The sequence below is a fragment of the Chionomys nivalis genome, chromosome 4 (genome assembly GCF_950005125.1).
Source record: "Chionomys nivalis chromosome 4, mChiNiv1.1, whole genome shotgun sequence".
NCBI classification, from domain to species: Eukaryota; Metazoa; Chordata; class Mammalia; order Rodentia; family Cricetidae; genus Chionomys; species Chionomys nivalis.
The window spans coordinates 92,649,678-92,671,546 of NC_080089.1; the positions used below are offsets into that span (position 1 = coordinate 92,649,678).

At 37.0% G+C, this 21,869-nt stretch overlaps 1 protein-coding gene across 2 annotated transcripts in view; it reads left to right on the forward strand.

Annotated features, from left to right (window-relative positions):
* The window catches only part of Xrn1 (5'-3' exoribonuclease 1), a 103,923-nt gene that overhangs the window by 6,250 nt on the left and 75,804 nt on the right, over positions 1 to 21,869 (forward strand). For both annotated transcript variants that reach the window (XM_057766678.1, XM_057766679.1), the window contains exons 3-15: positions 971 to 1,068; positions 3,695 to 3,804; positions 3,903 to 4,013; positions 6,148 to 6,230; positions 8,910 to 8,997; positions 9,083 to 9,251; positions 10,931 to 10,998; positions 11,554 to 11,691; positions 12,932 to 12,998; positions 13,296 to 13,401; positions 15,617 to 15,706; positions 18,196 to 18,352; positions 21,011 to 21,130. In XM_057766678.1, coding sequence (XP_057622661.1) covers positions 971 to 1,068; positions 3,695 to 3,804; positions 3,903 to 4,013; positions 6,148 to 6,230; positions 8,910 to 8,997; positions 9,083 to 9,251; positions 10,931 to 10,998; positions 11,554 to 11,691; positions 12,932 to 12,998; positions 13,296 to 13,401; positions 15,617 to 15,706; positions 18,196 to 18,352; positions 21,011 to 21,130 — 1,405 coding nt within the window. The remainder of the gene's footprint in view (positions 1 to 970; positions 1,069 to 3,694; positions 3,805 to 3,902; positions 4,014 to 6,147; positions 6,231 to 8,909; positions 8,998 to 9,082; positions 9,252 to 10,930; positions 10,999 to 11,553; positions 11,692 to 12,931; positions 12,999 to 13,295; positions 13,402 to 15,616; positions 15,707 to 18,195; positions 18,353 to 21,010; positions 21,131 to 21,869) is intronic.

Below are 21,869 nucleotides of genomic sequence, written 5' to 3' on the forward strand. Positions count from 1 at the left end.
TGTAGCTTTGCTCTGTGTCTGTTGGACTTTTGCCATCTTCCCTTTCTCCGCTTCTTTTTTTCTTAAGTTATCATTGAAGTTAACTTCCTTGACTCTCGGCCCGGAGTGATCACATCTAATGACTTTGGTTACTATGTCTCTACTGATGACTCCCAATTTTATCTTTATGGTATTTTTCACACCCCCAAGTTCCTTTTCTTTTGAAACACTTGTCTCCTTTTGGGTAGCCTAGATACCAGAAGGCTTCCCATTTTCAGAACTGAATTCATCCTCCACAAAGCAACTCTTTTTCCTTCTTCCGTACTGTGTGATTAGCTGCCTCACCCAAAGCCCAAGAGTCATTTGAACTCCTTCTGTGTCTTTATTCCTGACGTCTACGATTGAGTTATACTTCTTTTTGTCATCTTTTTAGAATCTATTATCTCAGTTTCGTGTGTCATTATCTTTACTTAGATTATTTTAATAGTTGTTTCTATATTGCAACTAGATTAAACATGGCTATTCAATATTCCCTCCTCTGTAGAGTATAATCTTTAAACCCTGGCATTATTTTTGTTATATTTTATCTACTCATATCATTGATTATTAGGAAAATTATTAAAATCATTAATTGGTATAATTAGATATAGCAAACACAATTGACACTTAAAGCCTTTGACCTTGTTTCTGGAATAAATTTGCTATATATTTATGTTAGAATTACTCAAGTATTGTAGTGATTTGTGTGCTTTTTACTATTTTAATGTCCAACTTCTGTAGTCTTCATATTTAAAAAAAGCCTCAATTTTGTAAATAAAAGAAAGAATTCCTAGGCTTATTCATTTCTATTGTAATTATTCCTTAAAATTGTATAGTTTTGAACCTTAAGGCTGACAAATTAGTGTTTTGTGTAAAAATCTTTTAAACAATAGTTGTGTGATACATTTATTTTCTACAAAATGTAAGATATTTTTTCTCTTTGACTTTTAAGGTCAGCCAAGGAGGCAGAAGACAAAATTAAAAAAGCAATTGAAAAGGGAGAAACACTTCCTACAGAAGCCAGATTTGATTCTAACTGTATCACGCCAGGTAAGCTGAAAGATGGTCTAAAGACTTAATGTAGAAATTGAACATTTTTTTAATGTGTTTTTGTTTTTAGACTCTTTGTTCTTAGGCTTTCGTTAGCTATATTTTCGCATTTCTGTCTACTCATCATGTTGGTTGTGAAGGTTCCTGTAAAGATCCACTGTAGTGTTTTCAGGTGTTGATAAGCAGATACGGAGAGGACATTGCCAGCTCCATAGAGTTCCTGACCTGACCTAGAAGGAACTTAGGGGGGTTTCAGTTTATTCTGGTCAGTTACTGGTATCAAATAGATAAGTTTCTATATCTACCCATTGGCTTCAAGATAAGAAACCCATTCTTTTAATCCAGAGAGTTTATTCCTCTGCCTCCCAAAGGAATCTAGGATTTTTATGACTCTAAGAAAATAGGACCAGTGAAGTGGTTCAGCAGATAAAGGCAGTTGCTGTCCATCCTGATGACCAAGTTCAGTTCCCAGGACTGGAATGCTGAAAGAGAGAACCAAGTCCTGCAAATTATCTTCTGACATAGACACACACAAATAAAATAAAGGCATAAATATAAAAATTATTAGTAATTTGTTTAACTTTATATACATCACCCTACTTGATACGCTTGAGAGAGTTGACTGGCATCTTTCTAGTCCTTTATTTTGAACAGAAATTTTAAATGGAACTTTTTAAATTCCATACAAACAAGTGATTTGTTGTTGCTGTTGCTGTTTTACATACACATTGCTCAATTTAATAAGCTGTTTCTCTTGGATATAGTTTAAGATAGTACTGCCTTTGACTGTTGGTCATCTTGAGATTTTTTTATGGTATAATTATATATACTCACACTTTCCATATTAAAATAATTTTTCATGTTAAGAATAGTAGGTATTGGGGCTACAGAGGTGGCTCAGTGGTTAAAAGTACTGATAGTTCTTGCAGAGGACCTGGGTTCAATTCCCAGCATCCACATGGTAGCTTACAACTGTCTGTAACTCCAGTTCTAGAGGATCAGATGCTCTCTTTTGGCTTCCAAGGCACTGCATGCACATGGCTCATACACGTGTGTGTGTGTGTGTGTGTGTGTGTGTGTGTGTGTGTGTGTGTGTGTGTGTGTGTAATAACTGAGAGATAAGTCAGTCGGTAGAGTACTTAATCACACAAATAAAAGGCCCTGAGTTCCCTCCCCAGCACCCACATAAGAAGCTGGGTGTGGTGGTGCACACTTATAATCTTGCTGGGGAGGTGAGTTGGAGGGGCTCCTGGGGCTCACTGATCAACATGTTTTGCCTAATTATTGAGTCACAGGTTTCAGTGAGAATCTGTGTCTCAAAAGACAAGGTGGCTGGGCACGGTGGCACACAGCTTTAATTCCAATACTTGGGAGGCAGAGGTAGTAGAATCTCTGTGAATTTGAGGCCATCCTGATCTACATAGCAGGTTCTAGGGCAGCCATACATAGACATCCTGACCAAAAAATAAAAAATCAGGGTGGATGGTGTATAAGGAAGAACCAGCCAATCACAGGTTGTCCTTTGCCCTCCATATAAACCCTTGCTTCTGCATGAACCTGATTATACACATCTAGTAGTTGTTGGGGTGGGATATAGTTTATTTGGTAGAGCCCACCCTTTGCTCACATGAGATCCTGGGTTCATTCCCCAGCACAACATAAATCAGGTGTGGTTGTGCGTTCCTGTAATCCCAGGACCTGTGAAATAAAGGCAGAAGATCAAAAGTTTGGGAATATCCATAGCTTATAGTGAGTTTAAGACTAACCTGGACTATAGACACTATTTTAAAAAAGAAAACAATACAAGTTATTAATAATATAAATGAACAATAATATTGTTGGCAGCCTAATTAAAATTACATGCCATATATATATACTTCAGGATCTAGAAGACGATTCAGTGGGTAAAAGCAAAGCACTTTCCGCACAAGCTGACCTATGCTCAAAGCCCAGAACCCGTGGACAAAGGGTAGAGTGAACTACATACAAAATACTGCCCCCTATCTTCCACATGTGTGCCATGGCATGCATATGCTCACCCTCACAAATACACACCATACACAGACATAATAAATAAAATTAATAATATGCTTAGGAATCCAGCAAAAATGTAGAAAGTTGGAGTTAGAGTTCATACTGCTCTTAGGTAAAATTCTTTTTTTTTTTTTTTTTTTTGGTTTTTCGAGACAGGGTTTCTCTGTGGTTTTGGAGCCTGTCCTGGAACTAGCTCTTGTAGAACAGGCTGGTCTTGAACTCACAGAGATCCGCCTGCCTCTGCCTCCCGAGTGCTGGGATTAAAGGCGTGCGTCACCACCGCCCGGCCTTTAGGTAAAATTCTTAAAGCACAGTCTGTAGATGATGGAAAACTCATGCCTGCTTTTGTGACACTGACTGCATTTGAGATTGCTGGTGACTTTGTGACACTGACTGCATTTGAGATTGCTGGTGACTTTTGAAGCATTGGAGATACTTGCTGGGGACACGTTCAGTTGCTTGCTTGCAGGATAAACAAGAGAGCTTTGGGCTTGTTTTGAAGATACTGAGTATATGTTGTTACTGGGAACTTAACTGTTTTTGCTATTTTCATCTTTCTCAGATTAACCTTTTTAAAACTTTTTGTTTATAGGGACTGAATTCATGGCCAGGTTGCATGAGCATCTGAAGTATTTTGTAAATATGAAAATTTCCACTGACAAATCATGGCAAGGTGTTACCATCTACTTCTCAGGCCATGAGGTTAGCATCTTTCATCTAAAAAATGTTTTAAAGTTTAAATTTTTTTAAAAGTTTGAAGCATAGTATATCACCACCTTGTTTTTAAACATTGTTTTTAGACTCCTGGAGAAGGAGAGCATAAAATCATGGAATTTATCAGATCCGAGAAAGCAAAGCCAGATCATGATCCAAACACCAGACACTGTCTTTATGGTTTAGATGCTGACTTGGTAGGTATAACACTCACCTGTTGTTACAAGCTGATGTTGGTATAGTCTACAAATCTGAGCAACCCTAGTTCTATGAGTATGGTGCTGAAAAGGAAATGCTGAAGCCAAGGAAAGATGACTATTTTACCTAGGGCCATGAAAACCTCCTAATTCACAGCTCCATGCCTCAAATACCTTTTATGAGTATTTTGCCTGCATGTATGTATGTGTATCATGTATGTGTATGTATTTGTATCATCTGGTGCCTGAGGAGGGCATTGGATCCCCTGGAACTAGAGTTAAGGATAGTCATGAGCTGCCTTCTAGGTACCTGGAACTAAACTTGGGTCCTCTGCAAGAGCAGTAAGCCCCAAATCCCATTACAGATGGTTGTGAACCACCTTGCAGTTGCTGGGAATTGAACTCAGGACCAGTGCTCTTAACCTCAAACAGTTGAGCCATCTCAAACAGTATCCCTAGTACATAAACTGACTTTTTAGAACCCATCCCTTATGGAGGGAGACCTTGTTTAGCCTAGATACAGGGAGGAGGGTCTTGGTCCTGCCTCAAGTGATGTGACAGACTTTGTTGACTCCCCGTGGGAGACTTCACCCTCTCTGAGGAGTGAATGGGGGTGGGGTGGGGTGGGAGAAAGGGAAAGGGGGGGAAAGTGGGAGGAGGGGACGGAGAGGGAACTGGGATTGGTATATAAAATTTTAAAAAAAAAGTTGTTTAAAAAAGCTCTCTTTAACTGCTGAGCCATATCTCCAGCCCCTATCAGAGAAGTCTTCATACTAACAAAAACTAGACAAGCAAGCTACTATAATGAGCTCCCTTGTACCCTTATAATTTAAGTTTTTTGTTTGGTTGGTTGAGTTGGTTTGGTTTTGTTTGGTTTTTTTAAGACAGGGTTTTTTTGTATGCAAGCAACCCTGGCTGTCCTGGAACTCAATCTGTATACAAGGCTGGCCTCGAACTCAGAGGCCTGCCTGCCACTGCCTCCCAAGTGCTGGGAATAAGGCAAGTTTCTTTAAGTATTAATTTACTTAAATTTAATGTAATCATTTGCCTCTTTTCAATCAGGATGAAGCAAATTCCATACACTGTTTTTACTTAATAAATACATTTTTGGCCGGGCGGTGGTGGCGCATGCCTTTAATCCCAGCACTCGGGAGGCAGAGGATGGCGGATCTCTGTGAGTTCGAGACCAGCCTGGTCTACAGAGCTAGTTCCAGGACAGGCTCCAAAGCCACAGAGAAACCCTGTCTCGAAAAACAAAAACAAAAACAAACAAACAAACAACAACAACAATAAATACATTTTTGTTTTTGTTTTTGTTTTTCGAGACAGGGTTTCTCTGTGGTTTTGGAGCCTGTCCTGGAACTAGCTCTTGTAGACCAGGCTGATCTCGAACTCACAGAGATCCACCTGCCTCTGCCTCCCGAGTGCTGGGATTAAAGGCGTGCGCCACCACCGCCCAGCAAATACATATTTTTGAAATATTTTTATGAACAAGTTCTTAAGGTACTTAACCACAATGCCATTATTACACATATAATAATAATTGCTTAAGGTAAATAACCACATCTCCTGATTGGTTCATAAATGTTTCATTTTGTTTTGTTGTTTGAATAAGAATTTAAAGAAGCAATATGTATTACCATTGATTCACATGTTAACTAGACTTTTGAGGTCACTGAGGGAGTACAACATAGGAGAAAATTAAAGTGCCCTTTTCCATTTGGGAATGGATTTTCATATTAATGTTACCCTGACCTCTAAATATCTTCTGTATTTGTGAAGCATGTAAAAGTTGCTGCTTCTAATTTCTAATACCTGTAAGAATTTGCAAAAATCCAGAGAACATTTTGTGATTTACAGAAGGAGGAGTGTTCGGGAGGGGGAGGGGAGGATGCAGTGTCAGCCACGAGGCTCCTGGGCTCTAAGGTGAGCATAGGTCCACTAAAGTGTGCTCTCTTGATTCCGCCTGTATCCTGCAGTTGAATCATTTTATGATAGCTGCATATTTGATTTTGATTTTTACATTGTGACTTTAAAATTGTTCTCTGTATAGAAATTTTATGAAGTTGCTTTTGTAAACCTAATGGTATGAACAAAGGTAGACTAGAAATATTTCATAATTATTTTTCAACAGATCATGCTTGGATTAACAAGTCATGAGGCACATTTTTCTCTCTTAAGAGAAGAAGTTCGGTTTGGTGGGAAAAAAACACAAAGGTAAATGAGATGTTGGAAGAAGGAAGAAAGTGAAGCATGGCTGGCATCCTTACAGATGGGCTCTGCAGATGTCTCCTCTAACTCATGGGTGCCGACTTCGTGTAGTTCAGTTGTCTTTTTCTTTTATTGCCTATGCTTTTAATGTCTGTAGTATCCAAGAAAACACTGTCAAATCTAATGTCATAAAGTTTACCCCTATGTTTAATTCTTTAAGTTTTGTGGAGGGTTTGTTCTGCTGTTTGGGGCTTTGGTTATTTTTGCAGTACTGGGCTTGAGTCTCAGCTGCTGAGACATGCCCTGCTCTGAGTTACGTAGTTTTAGCTTACATAGTTAGATCATTGATCGGTTTGAATTAATATTTGTATATAGTATGAGGTACAAGTCCAACTCCGTTCTTTGTATTTGTTTTTGTATCACTATTTGTTGATAAAATTGTCCTTTCCTTATTGAAGGTCTTTTGGTTCCTTATTGAAAATCATTTGCTCATATACACAAAGTTTTGGTTCTTGTATTTTCTACTTTATTCTTTGTAGTAATATACTTAGTCTAATATACCTGTCTTCATACCATTTCTGGTGTATTCATGTAGATTTTAATGTGATTAACATTGAAATCAAGAAGAATGAAACCCCAACATATATTCTTTTTTTAAAATCTATTGATTAATTATGTATACAGGTTTCTTCCTGCATGTATGCCTGCATGCCAGAAGAGGGCACCAGATCTCATTACAGATGGTTGTACGCCACCATGTGGTTGCTGGGAATTGAACTCAGGACCTTTGGAAGGGCAGGCAGTGCTCTTAACCACTGAGCCATCTCTTCAGCCCTTCATATTCTTTTTTCAATATTATTTTGTACATTTATAGTCTCTAAAGCTTGGTGGTTTTTTGACTTTTTTTTAAGGATAGATTTTCCTATTTTTGTGAAAATCATCATTGGGATTTTGATAGGGGTAGCTTTAAGAAAGATCTAAGAAATGTGTATATCTTTTACAACATCTTGATATTGAGCCTTTTAATCCATGTGCATACGTTTTGTGTCTCCTTTTAATTTCTTTCAAAAATATTTTGTAGTTTCTCTGATATACTCCTTGGTTAAGTTTATTTCTAACTATTTAACTCTTCTGGATGCCATTTGTATATGGAATCATGTTTTTCAGATTTTTTACTTTATTTTAGGTGCATGAGTGTTTTGCTTGCATATATGTACATACACCACATGCATGTGTGGTGCCCACCAAAGCTAGAGGAGGATGTCAGATCCTGTAACTAGAGTTACAGATGGTTGTGAACCACCATGTGGGTTCTGGGAACTGAACCCAGGTCCTCTTAACTTCTGAGCCTCCTCTTCAGCCCCTGGAATAATTTTCTTTATTTCCTTTTGGTTTGTCCTTTGATGGTGTATAGAAGTACTACCTATCTTGTTCCCTGTAGGTGTTTTATTTGTTTATTAGCACTAATATGTTTTTATGTATTCTGTGGAGTTTTCTGTATGTAGAATCACACCATCAGAAAACAGATAAAATTGTGCTTATCCCTTTCCAATTTTAATTCCATTTCTTTATCTTTCCTGCCTCATTGCCCTGGCTAGGAGTTAAAGAACAGTGTTGAATAGCTATGGTGTGTTGAATAACTGTGGTAAAGTAGGTATCCTTGTCTTATTCCTGGTCTTAGGAATAATGTTTTCACTCTATAATGTTAATTATGTGTTTTCATAAATGACCTTTGTTATATTAAGGAAATTTATCCATAGCTCTTTCTCTCTTTTTTTAAGAGTATATTTTACATTGTGTTTGTGTGTGTGTGTATGTGAGAGAGAGACACACACACAGAGGGAAAGAGAGATAGGAAGAATGAATGTGTGCACACACACATGCAGTGCCGTGCCACATGTGGAGATCAGAGGACAACCTATAGAAGTAGGCTCTGGAGATCAAACTCAGGTCTTCAGACCTAATGGCAAGTATCTTTGCCCACTGAGTCTCCTGCTAGCCCACTCTCTCTTAATTTTAACACAGTTTCTTTCTATAGGCCAAGCTTGCCAAAACTCTATGTACACCAGGCTGGCCTCAAACTCATAATCCTTATGCCTCTGCCTCCTGAGTACTTACATTTCAGGTGTTATCATGGGAGAGTGTTTAATATTGCTAAATGCCTTCTCTGTAAAATGGTCACAGAAATTTTTCCCTACACTCTGTTCATGTGCTATATGATACTGGTTTCTTATGTTGAACTACCCTTGAATTCTTGCCATAAATCTTGCTTATGTATTATCTATTTAAATATATTACTGTCCCCTAATATTCTTCTTTATAGCTAAACTTGGAGTATAAGCCAGCAGAGTGTCCTATCAATGCAAGAGATAAACTTTATTCCATAAACTTAAAAGTGTATGTCCACACTCTCACACACCCTTACTAATTTATACACTTCCTACAATGACTAGTTTCTATATGTATTGTGTATTTAGACCTTATGAGTTCTTCCACCAAAAGTATAATGTAAACCAGTCATTTTGAACTTTATCATGTTTTACCCATTATGATGGCATTCTCAGATAACTGTATATAAATTACATGCTTTAAATATAAGAATTATCTCTTAATGATAATTTTTACTTAGCCATTGCTTCCTTTTGAAGTTGGACCACTCTGTTTTGATCACTTGACTAATTGCAGGGTATGTGCACCAGAAGAAACGACATTTCACCTCCTACACTTGTCTTTAATGAGAGAGTATATTGATTATGAATTTTCAGCATTAAAAGTAAGTATTAATATAGCCATGGACCTCAGCTTTTTACATACAGACATTTCTATAGGATTTCAATTTATTCTCCATTTTGTCATAGGAAAAGATCACATTTAAATATGATATTGAAAAAATCATAGATGATTGGATTTTGATGGGATTTCTTGTTGGCAATGATTTTATCCCTCATCTACCTCATTTACATATTAATCATGATGCATTGCCTCTTCTTTATGGAACATACATTGCCATCCTGCCAGAGCTTGGAGGTAAGACCTCACTTTACTCCTAATTTAGTACCAACTCACTCTAAAAATTTCCCTCTCTTTGTTAGATTGTTGCCTGCATGACTAAATTAGGATAACATTGTGGGTTTCTTTTAGTCAAGTGGCAGGCACTGAGGTTGTTGTTTTCTGTGGTCACTAAAGAAACTAACTACAGGTAAATAGCCTCACTCACTAAATAACTAAAGTCACCTCCAGTTCCTTAAGAAAACCAGCAGACCTCATTAGTTTCATTTCATTCTGTTTATATTTCTTCGTAGAAATCCAGCTGTTCTAAATGTACCTGAAAGTATTCAATAGGAACCACAAATTTTTTTCAGTTAAAATGGAAAATTTGTAAACAATTCCTCTACAGAAAATTATTCCTTACCTTTTTCTCTTTTTTTTTTTGAGACAAAGTTTTATTGTGTATCCTCAGATTGGCCTCCAAATCAAAATCCTGCCACAATCTATATAACCTAAATATGATAAGATACAGGTGTGCACCTCTGCAGCCAGCTACACCTTTTCTTACATTAGCATGTCAAATTGAATGATCCAGATAGACTGTAACACACGTGGTGCTGTTACAGATATGATATGATCCAGATAGACTGTAACACACGTGGTGCTGTTACAGATATGATATGATCCAGATAGACTGTAACACACGTGGTGCTGTTACAGATGTGATACAGATAGACTGTAACACACATGGTGCTGTTACAAATATGATATGATCCAGATAGACTGTAACACACATGGTGCTGTTACAGATATGATGTAATCCAGATAGACTGTAACACACGTGGTGCTGTTACAGATATGATATGATCCAGATAGACTGTAACACACGTGGTGCTATTACAGATGTGATCCAGATAGACTGTAACACACATGGTGCTGTTACAGATAGGTTGGAAATGTGGAAGCATTGTTACTACATAACCCGTAATTTCCAGTATTTTGCTTCATTGCCTAAAATACAGTAATATAAAGGTTATAAGAACTAAAGTTGGGGCTGGAGAGATGGCTCAGCGATTAAGAGCATTGCCCGCTCTTCCAAAGGTCTTGAGTTCAATTCCCAGCAACCACTTGGTGGCCCACAACCATCTGTAATGAGGTCTGGTACCCTCTTCTGGCTAACTGTATAAATAATAAATAAATAATAATTAAAAAAAAAAAGAACTAAAGTTGGTTTTTAGACAGCAAAACAGAAGCTTTTCTTCACTAAAAGAATCAGCTATAGTGATATTTTATTTGTATTTTAATAAAACTTGCCTCAAGATCAGAGAGTAAAATAGCCCCACTGGTCAGCCTTACAGATCAGGCAGCGGTAACACACACCTTTAATCCCAGTAGCCACATTAGTTTGCCATAGAAGCCGGGCGGTAGTGGTGCACACCTTTAATCCCAGCCCTGGAGAGGAATATAATACAGGAGACAGCTCATAGTCTCAGTCTCATTCTGAGATTTCTGGAGACAGGATCGCCATTTCAGACTAAGGTAGAGGTAAGAGCCAGTGGCTGGCTGTTTTGCTTTTCTCACCTTCAGGTTGAACCCCAATTTCTGTCTCTGGGTTTTTATTAACCATGCTACATTCAGCAGTTTGTTGAAAGAATTTTATAGAGCTATTAGAAAATAGTATCAGTTTATACTACAAGTTTAGATTTGGTTCATTTTAGGTTACATTAATGAAAGTGGACATCTCAACTTACCTCGGTTTGAGAAATACCTTGTGAAACTCTCAGATGTAAGTAACAACAGGTTTTTTTTTTTTTTTTCCTATCCTGGGGGAGCTATAAATGGTCATTAACATGTAGTTAATGCCAGGGGCGAAAAAACTGTAGCTTTGTTCTGATTGTTCATTCTGTATAATTTCATTTGAATTATTTCATTTTAGTTACTTACGTCTAATTTTTAGAGTTAATGATATTGTATGTGTATATATATAAATATTATCCACATTAATGATATTTTATGTGTGTGTGTGTGTGTGTGTGTAAACATTCTCCTAATTTTCTATACTCCAGAAATTTAGTTTGTTTTTTTTTTGTTTTTTTTTTAATATTTATTTATTTATTATGTATACAATATTCTGTCTGTGTGTATGTCTGTAGGCCAGAAGAGGGCACCAGACCTCATTATAGATGGTTGTAAGCCACCATGTGGTTGCCAAGAATTGAACTCAGGACCTTTGGAAGAGCAGGCAATGCTCTTAACCACTGAGCCATCTCTCCAGCCCCAGAAATTTAGTTTGTATTCTTTCACGTTTAAGTCATTTTAAAATTCAATTATTTTTGGTTAGTTTGATCGAGAGCACTTCAGTGAAGTTTTTGTGGACCTCAAGTGGTTTGAAAGCAAAGTTGGTAACAAGTATCTCAATGAAGCAGCAGGTGCGGCAGCCGAAGAAGCCAGGAACTGTAAGGAAAAGAGAAAATCAAAGGTAACCAGTTTCTGGTGTTCTTTCTTTTTCTTTTTCTTTTCTCCTTCTTTTGTTTTTTAGCTATAGTGATAAAACTAATATTCCTTGTTTTCAGTGTCCTTGGTTTTCAGGGCTTGTTTGTTCTCATTTTTTCTTCTCCATGAGCATCTAGAATTGTTTTGGTTTCTGTCTCTCTGTGTTTCTCTCATATCATAAGTATGTATTTAAGAAAAATGAGTTTCTTATTTTCACTTCTCAGGAATAGCATTTTCCTCTATTGGGAAGCCAATAAATGGGGCTGGAGAGTTTGCTCAGCAGTCCAGAGCTGGTAGAGGCCAGAATAGTATAAGGAAAAACTAATGGGAGTCACTGCCGGTAGCTAGGCTGTCAGAAACACAAGAGGAAGAGTTAAGATCATAAAACTAAAAATAGGTGGGCAGAGCATGGAAGATACGTAGGTTAGAAGATGACAAGATTCAGAGATTCAGAAGTGCTCAATGGATTCAAGCTTAGACAGACTGCATTAGTAGCAGTTCAAAATTGGTGTCTAACAATGTTAAACTGATAAATTGAAAAAAAGCATTTCATTCTTGTTTATATTGTAATTGATAAATTTTTAAATAGTCTTGGTCTTTGTAAACAGAGGTGACACTTTTGTTTCCCAGCCATCCATTCCTGAGTCATCATACAGCTTATATTAGTTACAAACTGTTTGGCCTATTAGTTCAGGCTTGTTATTAACTAGCTCTTAAAACTTTATCTATTTCTATTAATTTATATTTTACCATGAGGCTCCTGGCTTGTTACCTCACATCTTGCTTCCACAGTAACTACTGATGTCTCCCTGACTCTGCCTTCTTTTCCCCTATATATGTTTGGCTTGTCTGCCTAACTATATTCTGCCTTGCCATAGACCAAAGCAGTTTCTTTATTAACCAATGGTAGTAAAACATTCACAGCATACAGAAAGACATCCCACAGCAGGTCTTGGTGCATATAATCAAATATACTTTTTGCATTAGTGAGAATCATGTATTATATGTCAGTTCTATAACAAAAATGTATAATTTTATAAAACAATTGATAACCAAAAAAAATACAGTTTAAGGGGGTTTTATCTTGTTTTTAAAGTAATATGCTACAGAGTATTCTTTAAAGATCATTTCAGTTGTATTTAGTTTTTTTTCTAATCTCCTTTTTACATGTCTGACTTGGAAATGCATCTTACTGTTCATCTTATGATGATTTGTAATTTTTATAGGGCCAGGAAAATTCGTTAAGCTTGGCTGCTTTAGACAAAAGTGAAGGTGAAGTAGTTTCTTCTGAAGGTGAGTACATACTGTGTTTAATGTTGTTTCTTCTGAAGGTGAGTGCATACTGTGTTTAATGTTGTTTCTTCTGAAGGTGAGTACATACTGTGTTTAATGTTGTTTCTTCTGAAGGTGAGTATATACTGTGTTTAATGTTGTTTCTCTTTTCCTTTATTAGTATTAACCCAGCAATATTGGATTGGATAAATTCCCATGATAGTTTATAAGTATCAATTTTGATATGCATTGATCACAACATTAGATAAAAAACAATATTCATATTTATCAGTCACATCTTTCTGGTTTTTCTCACAGATAATTTTGAAGATGAGACTGAAGATGATGATCTGTTTGAAACTGAATTTAGACAATATAAGAGAACATACTATATGACAAAGATGGGAGTCGATGTAGTATCTGAGTATGTTTTTTTCATTGTTTTTATTTTGCAATAGAAAAAGTAAATTTTGCAGGTCTTCAGAAAACAACATGATTTTAATGAAATATGGGCAATTTATTGGTGTCTTCAATTATGGATTTCATGATAGTAATTCTGGCATGTGTTCTGTTCCTATGATAAAAATTGCTGGCAAGATGAACTAGGAAGATGACTTAGTGGCTAGTATTTGGTGTACTACCTGAGGACCCAGGTTCTCATTCCTAGCACCTGTGTAAATGCCAAGGCAGGTGTGGCAGTCACCTATGACCCTAGAGCTCGGGAAGATGTCCTGAATGTAGAAGCATGATGTCCCCAGTGCAATCTAGGTAGCTAGACTAGCCAAATTGGTGACCTCTGGGGTCAACAAAAGACCCTTCCTCAACATATAAGGTAGAGAAGAATTGAGGAAATACCCAGCATCAGTCTCTGACCTCTGCAGATAAGGACACATGTACACAAGCACCTTCACAGAAACATATACGCCCACACATATGCAAGCATGCACATCACACATGCAGAAAATTACTTAAGATTTAATTAGCAAATAGTAACATCCTTATACATATTAAAAAGATATGTAAAATGCTAAAAAATTAAAAGTAACCTAAATATCCAATAAATGGACTAAGGATACACTTCAGTGAAAGAGTGATTACCTATATTCTGTGAGGCCCCAAGTTGGATTTCCAATATCAGAAAAAATAAAACTAATAAATGTCTAAGATTCAACATGGTAGCAAGTGACTGTAATCGCTTAGGAAATACCCAGGAATCAGAGGTAGGAAGACTGCCACAAGTCTGAACTTGAAAAACTTAACATAAGTGAGTTCCAAGTTAGTCATAGCTACATTACAAGAATCTGTCTCAGAAGTAACAAAATAATTTTTTTTAAGTCTAATAAGAAGCACCATTATAGAGCCGGGGGTTGTGACACTTGAGTACAGTCAGGAGGCCAAAACAGAAGGTGGAAGTTGGTAGCCAGATTTTGTCTTTCATAAAGGAAGACTCTGGCTCATCATTGCTCCTCTCCCAATCTCCAGAATCTGCACAGCTATTCAATGGTAATTGCAAAGAGTTCCCCACAACTCAGAAAGATGCTTATAACCTAAAGACAGGAAACACAATCACACATGATTATAATACACGCATTCATTGGTACTTTTTTTTTTAATTGGGTAACTTTGGGCTAGTAGGGCATAACCGGAGCTATTTGGAAAACTGAGTCCATAATAATCGCTGAATCCCAGAAATTCACAGGGCAAGGGCAAGATAGCATGGCCTCGTCTCAGCAGTGACCAAAAAGCAGCAGACGGAAATGACAAGGAATTGCTAGAAGGTGATAAGAATAGTTTTCTCTATTATCCAGATTTTTAACAATCAGGAAATACTTGTCTGAAGTAAGAAAGTATTCTGTATCAGGTTAAAAAGCACATCTACCAAGAGAATTAACTCCTGAAAATTGTCTCATGACCTCCACACAAGTACATGCCATACAAATATACACATAACACATATAAATTGATAATAGAACATTTTAAAGATATATGCAAACCTACCAGAAATAGAGAGATAAGAAATTTCTATGTGATTATTTTTGACTTTAGGCTATGGCTTGCTTTGTTTTACCCAAATCTAGAGAGATCTTGTTCAGAACATATAGCACTTTTTAAAAGGGTTTGTAAATACTATTGCCAGATTTATAAGAACTCGGGGCTTACTTACGCTCATTCCCACTATTTAGAGTGATAATACCACTTTGTAGAAAGGTCGGTAGGGCCGGGCGGTGGTGGTGCACGCCTTTAATCCCAGCACTCGGGAGGCAGAGGCAGGTGGATCTCTGTGAGTTCGAGACCAGCCTGGTCTACAAGAGCTAGTTCCAGGACAGGCTCCAAAACCACAGAGAAACCCTGTCTCGAAAAACCAAAAAAAAAAAAAAAAAAAAAAAGAAAGGTCGGTAGGTGAGTCTTCAAACATTAGGTAAAACTATGTCATAATGACAACTTAAGCATGCATATCCGATTTAACTGTATTGATAGTTGGCTTAGGAAACTGTAAACAGCCTTTCATGTGACGAGATGGAATTGTAAATATTTTGCAGTTTTTCTGTTTATAATGTTTAGGTATTAAAAATACACTGAATATATTGGTCTGTTTTCAGAAAACAACATTGTTATGAAAATGCCCCTTTCTGTTTCAGTGAGTTTCTGGCTGATCAAGCTGCTTGTTATGTTCAAGCTATACAGTGGATCTTACACTATTACTATCATGGAGTCCAATCCTGGAGCTGGTAAAGGCATCTCATTTTATAATGGTTCCTACTACTAGAGTCTCATTTACACATCTCTTTTCCTTTTATTTCTACTTAAAAGAATTTTTCATATATGTCTACAGTCAATTTTAAATTAAATATAATCTGTTTTTAAATGAAAATATTTTAAAGACTTTCCTCTAAGAGAAATATTTATAGCCCTAGCCTTTGTTAATCTAAAGTTGTAAAATACTTTAGCAGTCTGAGTCAGCATGGGCTTGGGGTGTAGCTTAATAAATTACTTGGATCATACTCTAGTTGTCCAGTAGGAGAGAACCGTGGATAGAGTTCCATCGTAGAGCCCCCATCTAGCATGGGTGAAGCCTGGAGGTTGATTCCTAGTGCCACCAGAAAAGTAAAAATAAGAGAACCCCTTATCATGGCACGATCTTAACAAGTGTTTGCGTTCCAGTGATAGCTACGTGAGGATGTTTGTAATAGTCTCCACATTTTTGTGTACTCAAAAACAATACTCTTTAACAGGAATAATTTTTGAAGAGTCAACTAATATTTGTGACTGAAAGAAAGGCTTTGCTTGTGTTAATAAAAAGTAATATTCACCATTTCTCTACTGTATTGGTCAGCTCTTCTCACTGACAAAAATTCCTGACAGAACAACTTAAAAGAAGAAAGATCATGTGACTCATGGTTTCAGGCTTCAGTTTCTGCTCAGCCAGCTCCAATCTCTTTAGGCTATAGTGAAACAAAGTTTCATGGCAGGGTGGACATGGAGAGCAAAGTTGATATTTCATTGTAACTAGAAAGTAGAGAGAAAGATAAAGGAAGGCGAGGGACAAGATACAGCCCCTCAGGACATGTCCCGGTGGCCTAAATCCAATAGTCCCATCTCCTAAAGTTTCTAGAACCTCCCAAATATCCCAGCAGGTGGGAACCAGGCTTCTGTACAGCAGTAGTAGGGGTGATCTGATCCTAGCCAATTACATCTACTCATTCACTAAAATGGGAGAATAACATCCAGATGTGGCAGCTTGTATCTGATCCCACGCTTGGGAGATGAGGCTGGAGGATCACCACAAGTTCAAGGTCAACTCTTAAACATAGCAAAATCTTGCCTCAAAAAGAAAGAGGAAGGAAAAACCCTCCAACTATAATTATGGCAGCCTATAGTAGAGACTGCTGTGAGCATAATCAGGAAGCTCAGAACAGTGCAGAATGATGTGTCATTAGGTGTTCGTTCACTTATTAGCCGGCTTTGAAAGGAAATTCTTACGTTCTCAGGCCTCTCTTAAGAACCATCGAAGTTTAAAGATATGATCCTTATTTGTTATTTTAGAAGGCTAAATGCCAGTAATTGCTGTTTAATTGCCAAGTAATAAAATTAGGGACTTCAAAACCATATTTTCATACACTTGAAGTAAACATCGTTTTCTACTTGCCACAGATGAAATTAAAGCTCAGAAAACCAAAGTAATCATTCCAAAAAGCCAAGCCATGCCTATCTGTTTAGAACATCAATGTATTTACACTATTTCACATACCATTCTGACTTCTAAACTTTCCTATCTAGAACAGCTGAATGCCATAATTAGGGATGTGGAAGTCCTCAGGCAAGCAAGTTGGCTAAGCAGGTAAAGGAACTTGCCACCAAGTCTGACAACCTGAGTTCAGTCGCTGGGGCCCACATGATAGAGAGAGCTTACTTCCACAGATCTCTGACCTCCACACACCTGTACAGCCCCATAAACAAAATAAATAAAATTTTTAAAAAATTTAGTCTTTCCTTTTTTTTTTCTTGCTCTATATCCTGAGTCTTCCTCCCTGTGTCCAGTGATTCAGACACCTGTAGCATATTGAAATATCTTTAATTTTATATTCAAAGCCTTATTAGAACATGTCTATAATTAAAGATAGGAAGATATTATAAACAAAATGTATGTGATTGATTTATAGCTTAATCTCTACCACAGATGCAGTGCCATGTACCCTGATTCAAAGATAACCTTTCTTAGAGTTGACTGACATGGCTGTATGAGCACACACCCACTGTTCTTCTTAGGGGCTGATTAGAGCTTTGGTGTCAGTATCTACTGAATACTGAGTGTCCCGCCTGTTGCAGAGAGGTCCCGGGTTCAAGTGACTAGAATGATACTTCTGACCACCTCATTGTTCAGTGTATTGATTGAAGGATTTGTGATCTCTACTTGAGACTTAAAAAGAAACATTCCCAATGCACACTTTAAGAAAGTTGTGAGTTTGAGGCCAGTCCTGCCTTCCTAGGTGAAACCCTGTCTCTTAAGTTCCCACCTATCAAAATATATTTATGAAAATATTATATTTATTGCTGTCATATGAGCTAAGCTTTACAGAGGTGCTAATTCCTTATACTCAAGAGATAGAATTATGTATATTTTTAATTATACCTGTGTATTTTTAAATAAATGTAGGAAAATTTCAGTATTGGCCATTTTGTATAATGTTTTCAATTTAAAACACATTTTCTTTCATAGGTATTATCCCTATCATTATGCACCCTTCCTGTCTGATATCCGCAACATCAGCGCTCTTAAAATCCATTTTGAACTGGGGAAACCCTTCAAGCCATTCGAGCAGCTTCTTGCCGTCCTCCCATCAGCTAGCAAAAATTTGCTTCCTACCTGCTACCAGGTAGGTTTTGGAATTGAATGAGTTTTCTTAATATTCTTTTTTAAGGATTTATTTTTATATGTACATACATTTCACCTACATAAATGTATGTCTATGTACCTCATCATTCTTGGTGCCCACAGAAGACAGATAAGGGCATTGGATAAGGGAACTGGAGTTATGTACAGTTGTAAGCTTCCATATAGGTGCTAGAAAGACAGGGATTTTTAACCATTAAACTACCTCTCCAACCCCTTATATAATTTTTTTGTATTTAATTCTTCATATAAACCTGAAAATACTGCTGCCCAAAATAATTTAATAAATGAATTTTTATTTATCTTAGGCAATACTTATTTTGAGTTTTTTGTTTTTGTTTTGTTTTTTTTAAGACAGGGTGTTGTAAAGGAGAGGGCCCCTTGTTTGTCCCGGCCACAAACCGGAACAAACTTATACCCAAAATTACCACACAGAAACTGCATTAATTAAAACACTGCTTGACCATTATCTCTAACTTCTTTTTGGCTAATTCGTACATATTAGTTTAACCCATCTCCATTAATCTGTGTATCGCCACATAGCAGTGGCTTACCAGAGATTCTAACTGGCATCCGTGTCTAGTGGAGGATTCATGGCTTCTCTCTCTCTGCCCTTCTTCCTCCCAGCATTCAGTTCTATTTTTTCCGCCTACCCAAGTTCGCCCTATCAACTAGACCAAGGCAGTTTCTTTATTCATTAGCCAATGAAAGCAACACTTAAACAGAAGAACCTCCTGCCCCAACAGGGCTTCTCTGTGTAACGGTTCTAGTTGTCCCTGGAACTTGCTTTGTAGACCAGGCTGGCCTCAAACTCACTGAGATCTGCCTCCCAAGGGCTAGGATTAAAGGCGTGCGCCACTACCACCACCCAGTGAATAAGGGCAGTTCTAGTGACTTGTTATTTTACACCAGTGTCATCTCAGGATATATTTAGATTTTTAAGCATTCCAACTATCAAATTGAAGGACCTTTCTCTTACTAATATATTTCACATAATTAGAGAAAGACAGGGTCTCCGAAGCACACTAAACATACTAAGCAGATTATAAAAATTATTTGGTTTTTGTAGGGTCTGTGTCCGAATGTCTCATTCGATGTCTGGTCTTCTCACAATTTGGAGTAGATGTACATACATAACCCATTGCTCTTAACATTGTCCTGGTCCCTCTTGCCTCTTCCAGAGCCCTAACCTATACTCAACCCTGGTTTCAGCCTCCATTTCTTAAATATCTTTAATGTTTTTTGTTTGTTTTTTCCTTCAGCTACATTAAACTTTTGGTAGCATACCACTGTTAGCCAATAAGTATGTTATAATCACATTTGTTGTATTTGTTTAGTGTTCATGCAATAGCAATTAAATTTTATATTATCATTTTAGGAATATGTTACTTCATTTTTTAAATTTATAATCTTCCCTTTCACTTCCCAATCCTTTTTTGCATAAGACATCGGTATGTTTTCTTTACCTCTTTTATAGAATATAATAAAAATGTTTGCTATCAGACTCTGTTATTAATGACATTGTGGTTCTGTCATTAATGGTATTGTGGGTCTTAGATTTTACTTTTTTCTTTTTAGATTATCTTTTGTTTTGTTTTGTTTTTGTTTTTTGTTTTTGTTTTTTTTTCAAGACAGGGTTTCTCTGTAGCTTTGGTGCCTGTCCCGGAACTAGCTGTTGTAGACCAGGCTGGCCTCGAACTCACAGAGATCTGCCTGCCTCTGCCTCCCGAGTGCTGGGATTAAAGGCGTGCGCCACCACCGCCCGGCTTCTTTTTAGATTATCTTTGATGCTAGTAATCATATTTCTAGAATCCACTGATTAGGGCATGGAAATAAATTGTTAATTTGAGGTTGAAATGGAAAACTCTTGGAAAAATGTGAAAGGAACTGAACTAAACTTGTAAGTAAAGGAACAGAATTTAGGTGGTAGACGTTATAGAGTGAAAAGACAATAGAAAAATAAAAATGGGGCTGACAAGAAGCTCAGCAAATTCAGGTACTTGCTGCTATGCCTGTTGACTTCCATCCCCAGTATCCACACTGTGTAAGGAGAGAATGGACTCCCACGGGTTGTCCTCTGACCTCCATACACACCATGATGCATGTGCACACACACAACACAATAAATGTAATAAAAGTTTCTAAGTAAAGATGACAGAATTAAAACTAATAGTAACAGGAATGTGGTGGTGTGCACCTATGATCCTAGCATTCTTGAGACTGAGACTGGAGACTCTTGAGTTCAAGGCAACCTGGATTACTTAAATTCTGTCTCAAGACAGGAATTCAGAGAGAAAGAGAAGTCATTCATAGTAAAAGTAATTTTGCTCCGTAACTAAGTTAAAGAAGCAGGAAAGAAATGAATATCAAATACAATTGAAATTTTTACAGTTTACTGAACAGCTGACACAGGCTTGTAATTCCAACACTGGGGAATCTGCAGTCAGGTGGGATTTAATTTCAATACCAGGGAGATGCTGTCTCAGAAAAAAGGAAAATTAAAAGGATTCATTTAGTTGGAAGCAATAATGTACCAAATACATTGTTGCAACCTAATAAGTTAAGGAAATGTTCTATATGTTAATGAATAGTTGTAATGATAGTGTCTCTTTTATCTATTTTCCTGTTTACATTTTCACAGCATTTAATGACCAGCGAAGACTCACCAATTATAGAATATTACCCACCGGATTTTAAAACTGATCTAAATGGGAAACAACAGGAATGGGAAGCTGTGGTATTAATACCCTTTATTGATGAGGTCAGTATATGAAATAATTACATATAAACACAGTCTTTTAATGTGTGTGTACAAGCCAAAGATAATCTTAGGTGTCATTCTTCAGACATCATCCCCTGGTCTAACAGGGGACCTACCTGTTTCCATCTACCCAGCACTTAGATTCCAAGTATGTCTACACCACTATACCCAGCTTTTTACATGGGCAAGCTAGAAAACAAACCAGGTCTTGATGTTTTTTAGCTAATCACTTTACCAACTGAGCTATCTTCCCAGCCCCTATTATTTTTTGTTTTAATGTTTGTCGTTCTAATTGGGGTGAGAAAGACTCAAAGTTCATTTAATTGTATTTCCCTGGTGGCTAAGAATGTTGAGCATTTTTTCATATATTAGCTATATTATTTTTATTTGTATCTGTTCTTTTGAGAATTGTCTGGTTAGTTCATTTGTCTACTTATCATTAATTGTTTTTTTCTACTTAATTTTTGGGGGTCATTATAGTTTCTAGATATTAATCCCCTATCAGATGTATAGTTAGCAAGGACTTTGTCCCACTTTATAGGTTGTCTCTTAACATTGCACATGGTTTTCTTTACTGTTATAAACTTGATTCAATCTCCTTGAATTCTTGGACTTATAGCCTGTGTCCTTAGGGTACTTCCAGAAAATCCTTGCCACCTACTGTGTGGGATAGGCCTTATTCTTTGGTTTCTAAAGGCTCGAGGTTTATTGTTTGATTATTTATTTGAGATCACTGACT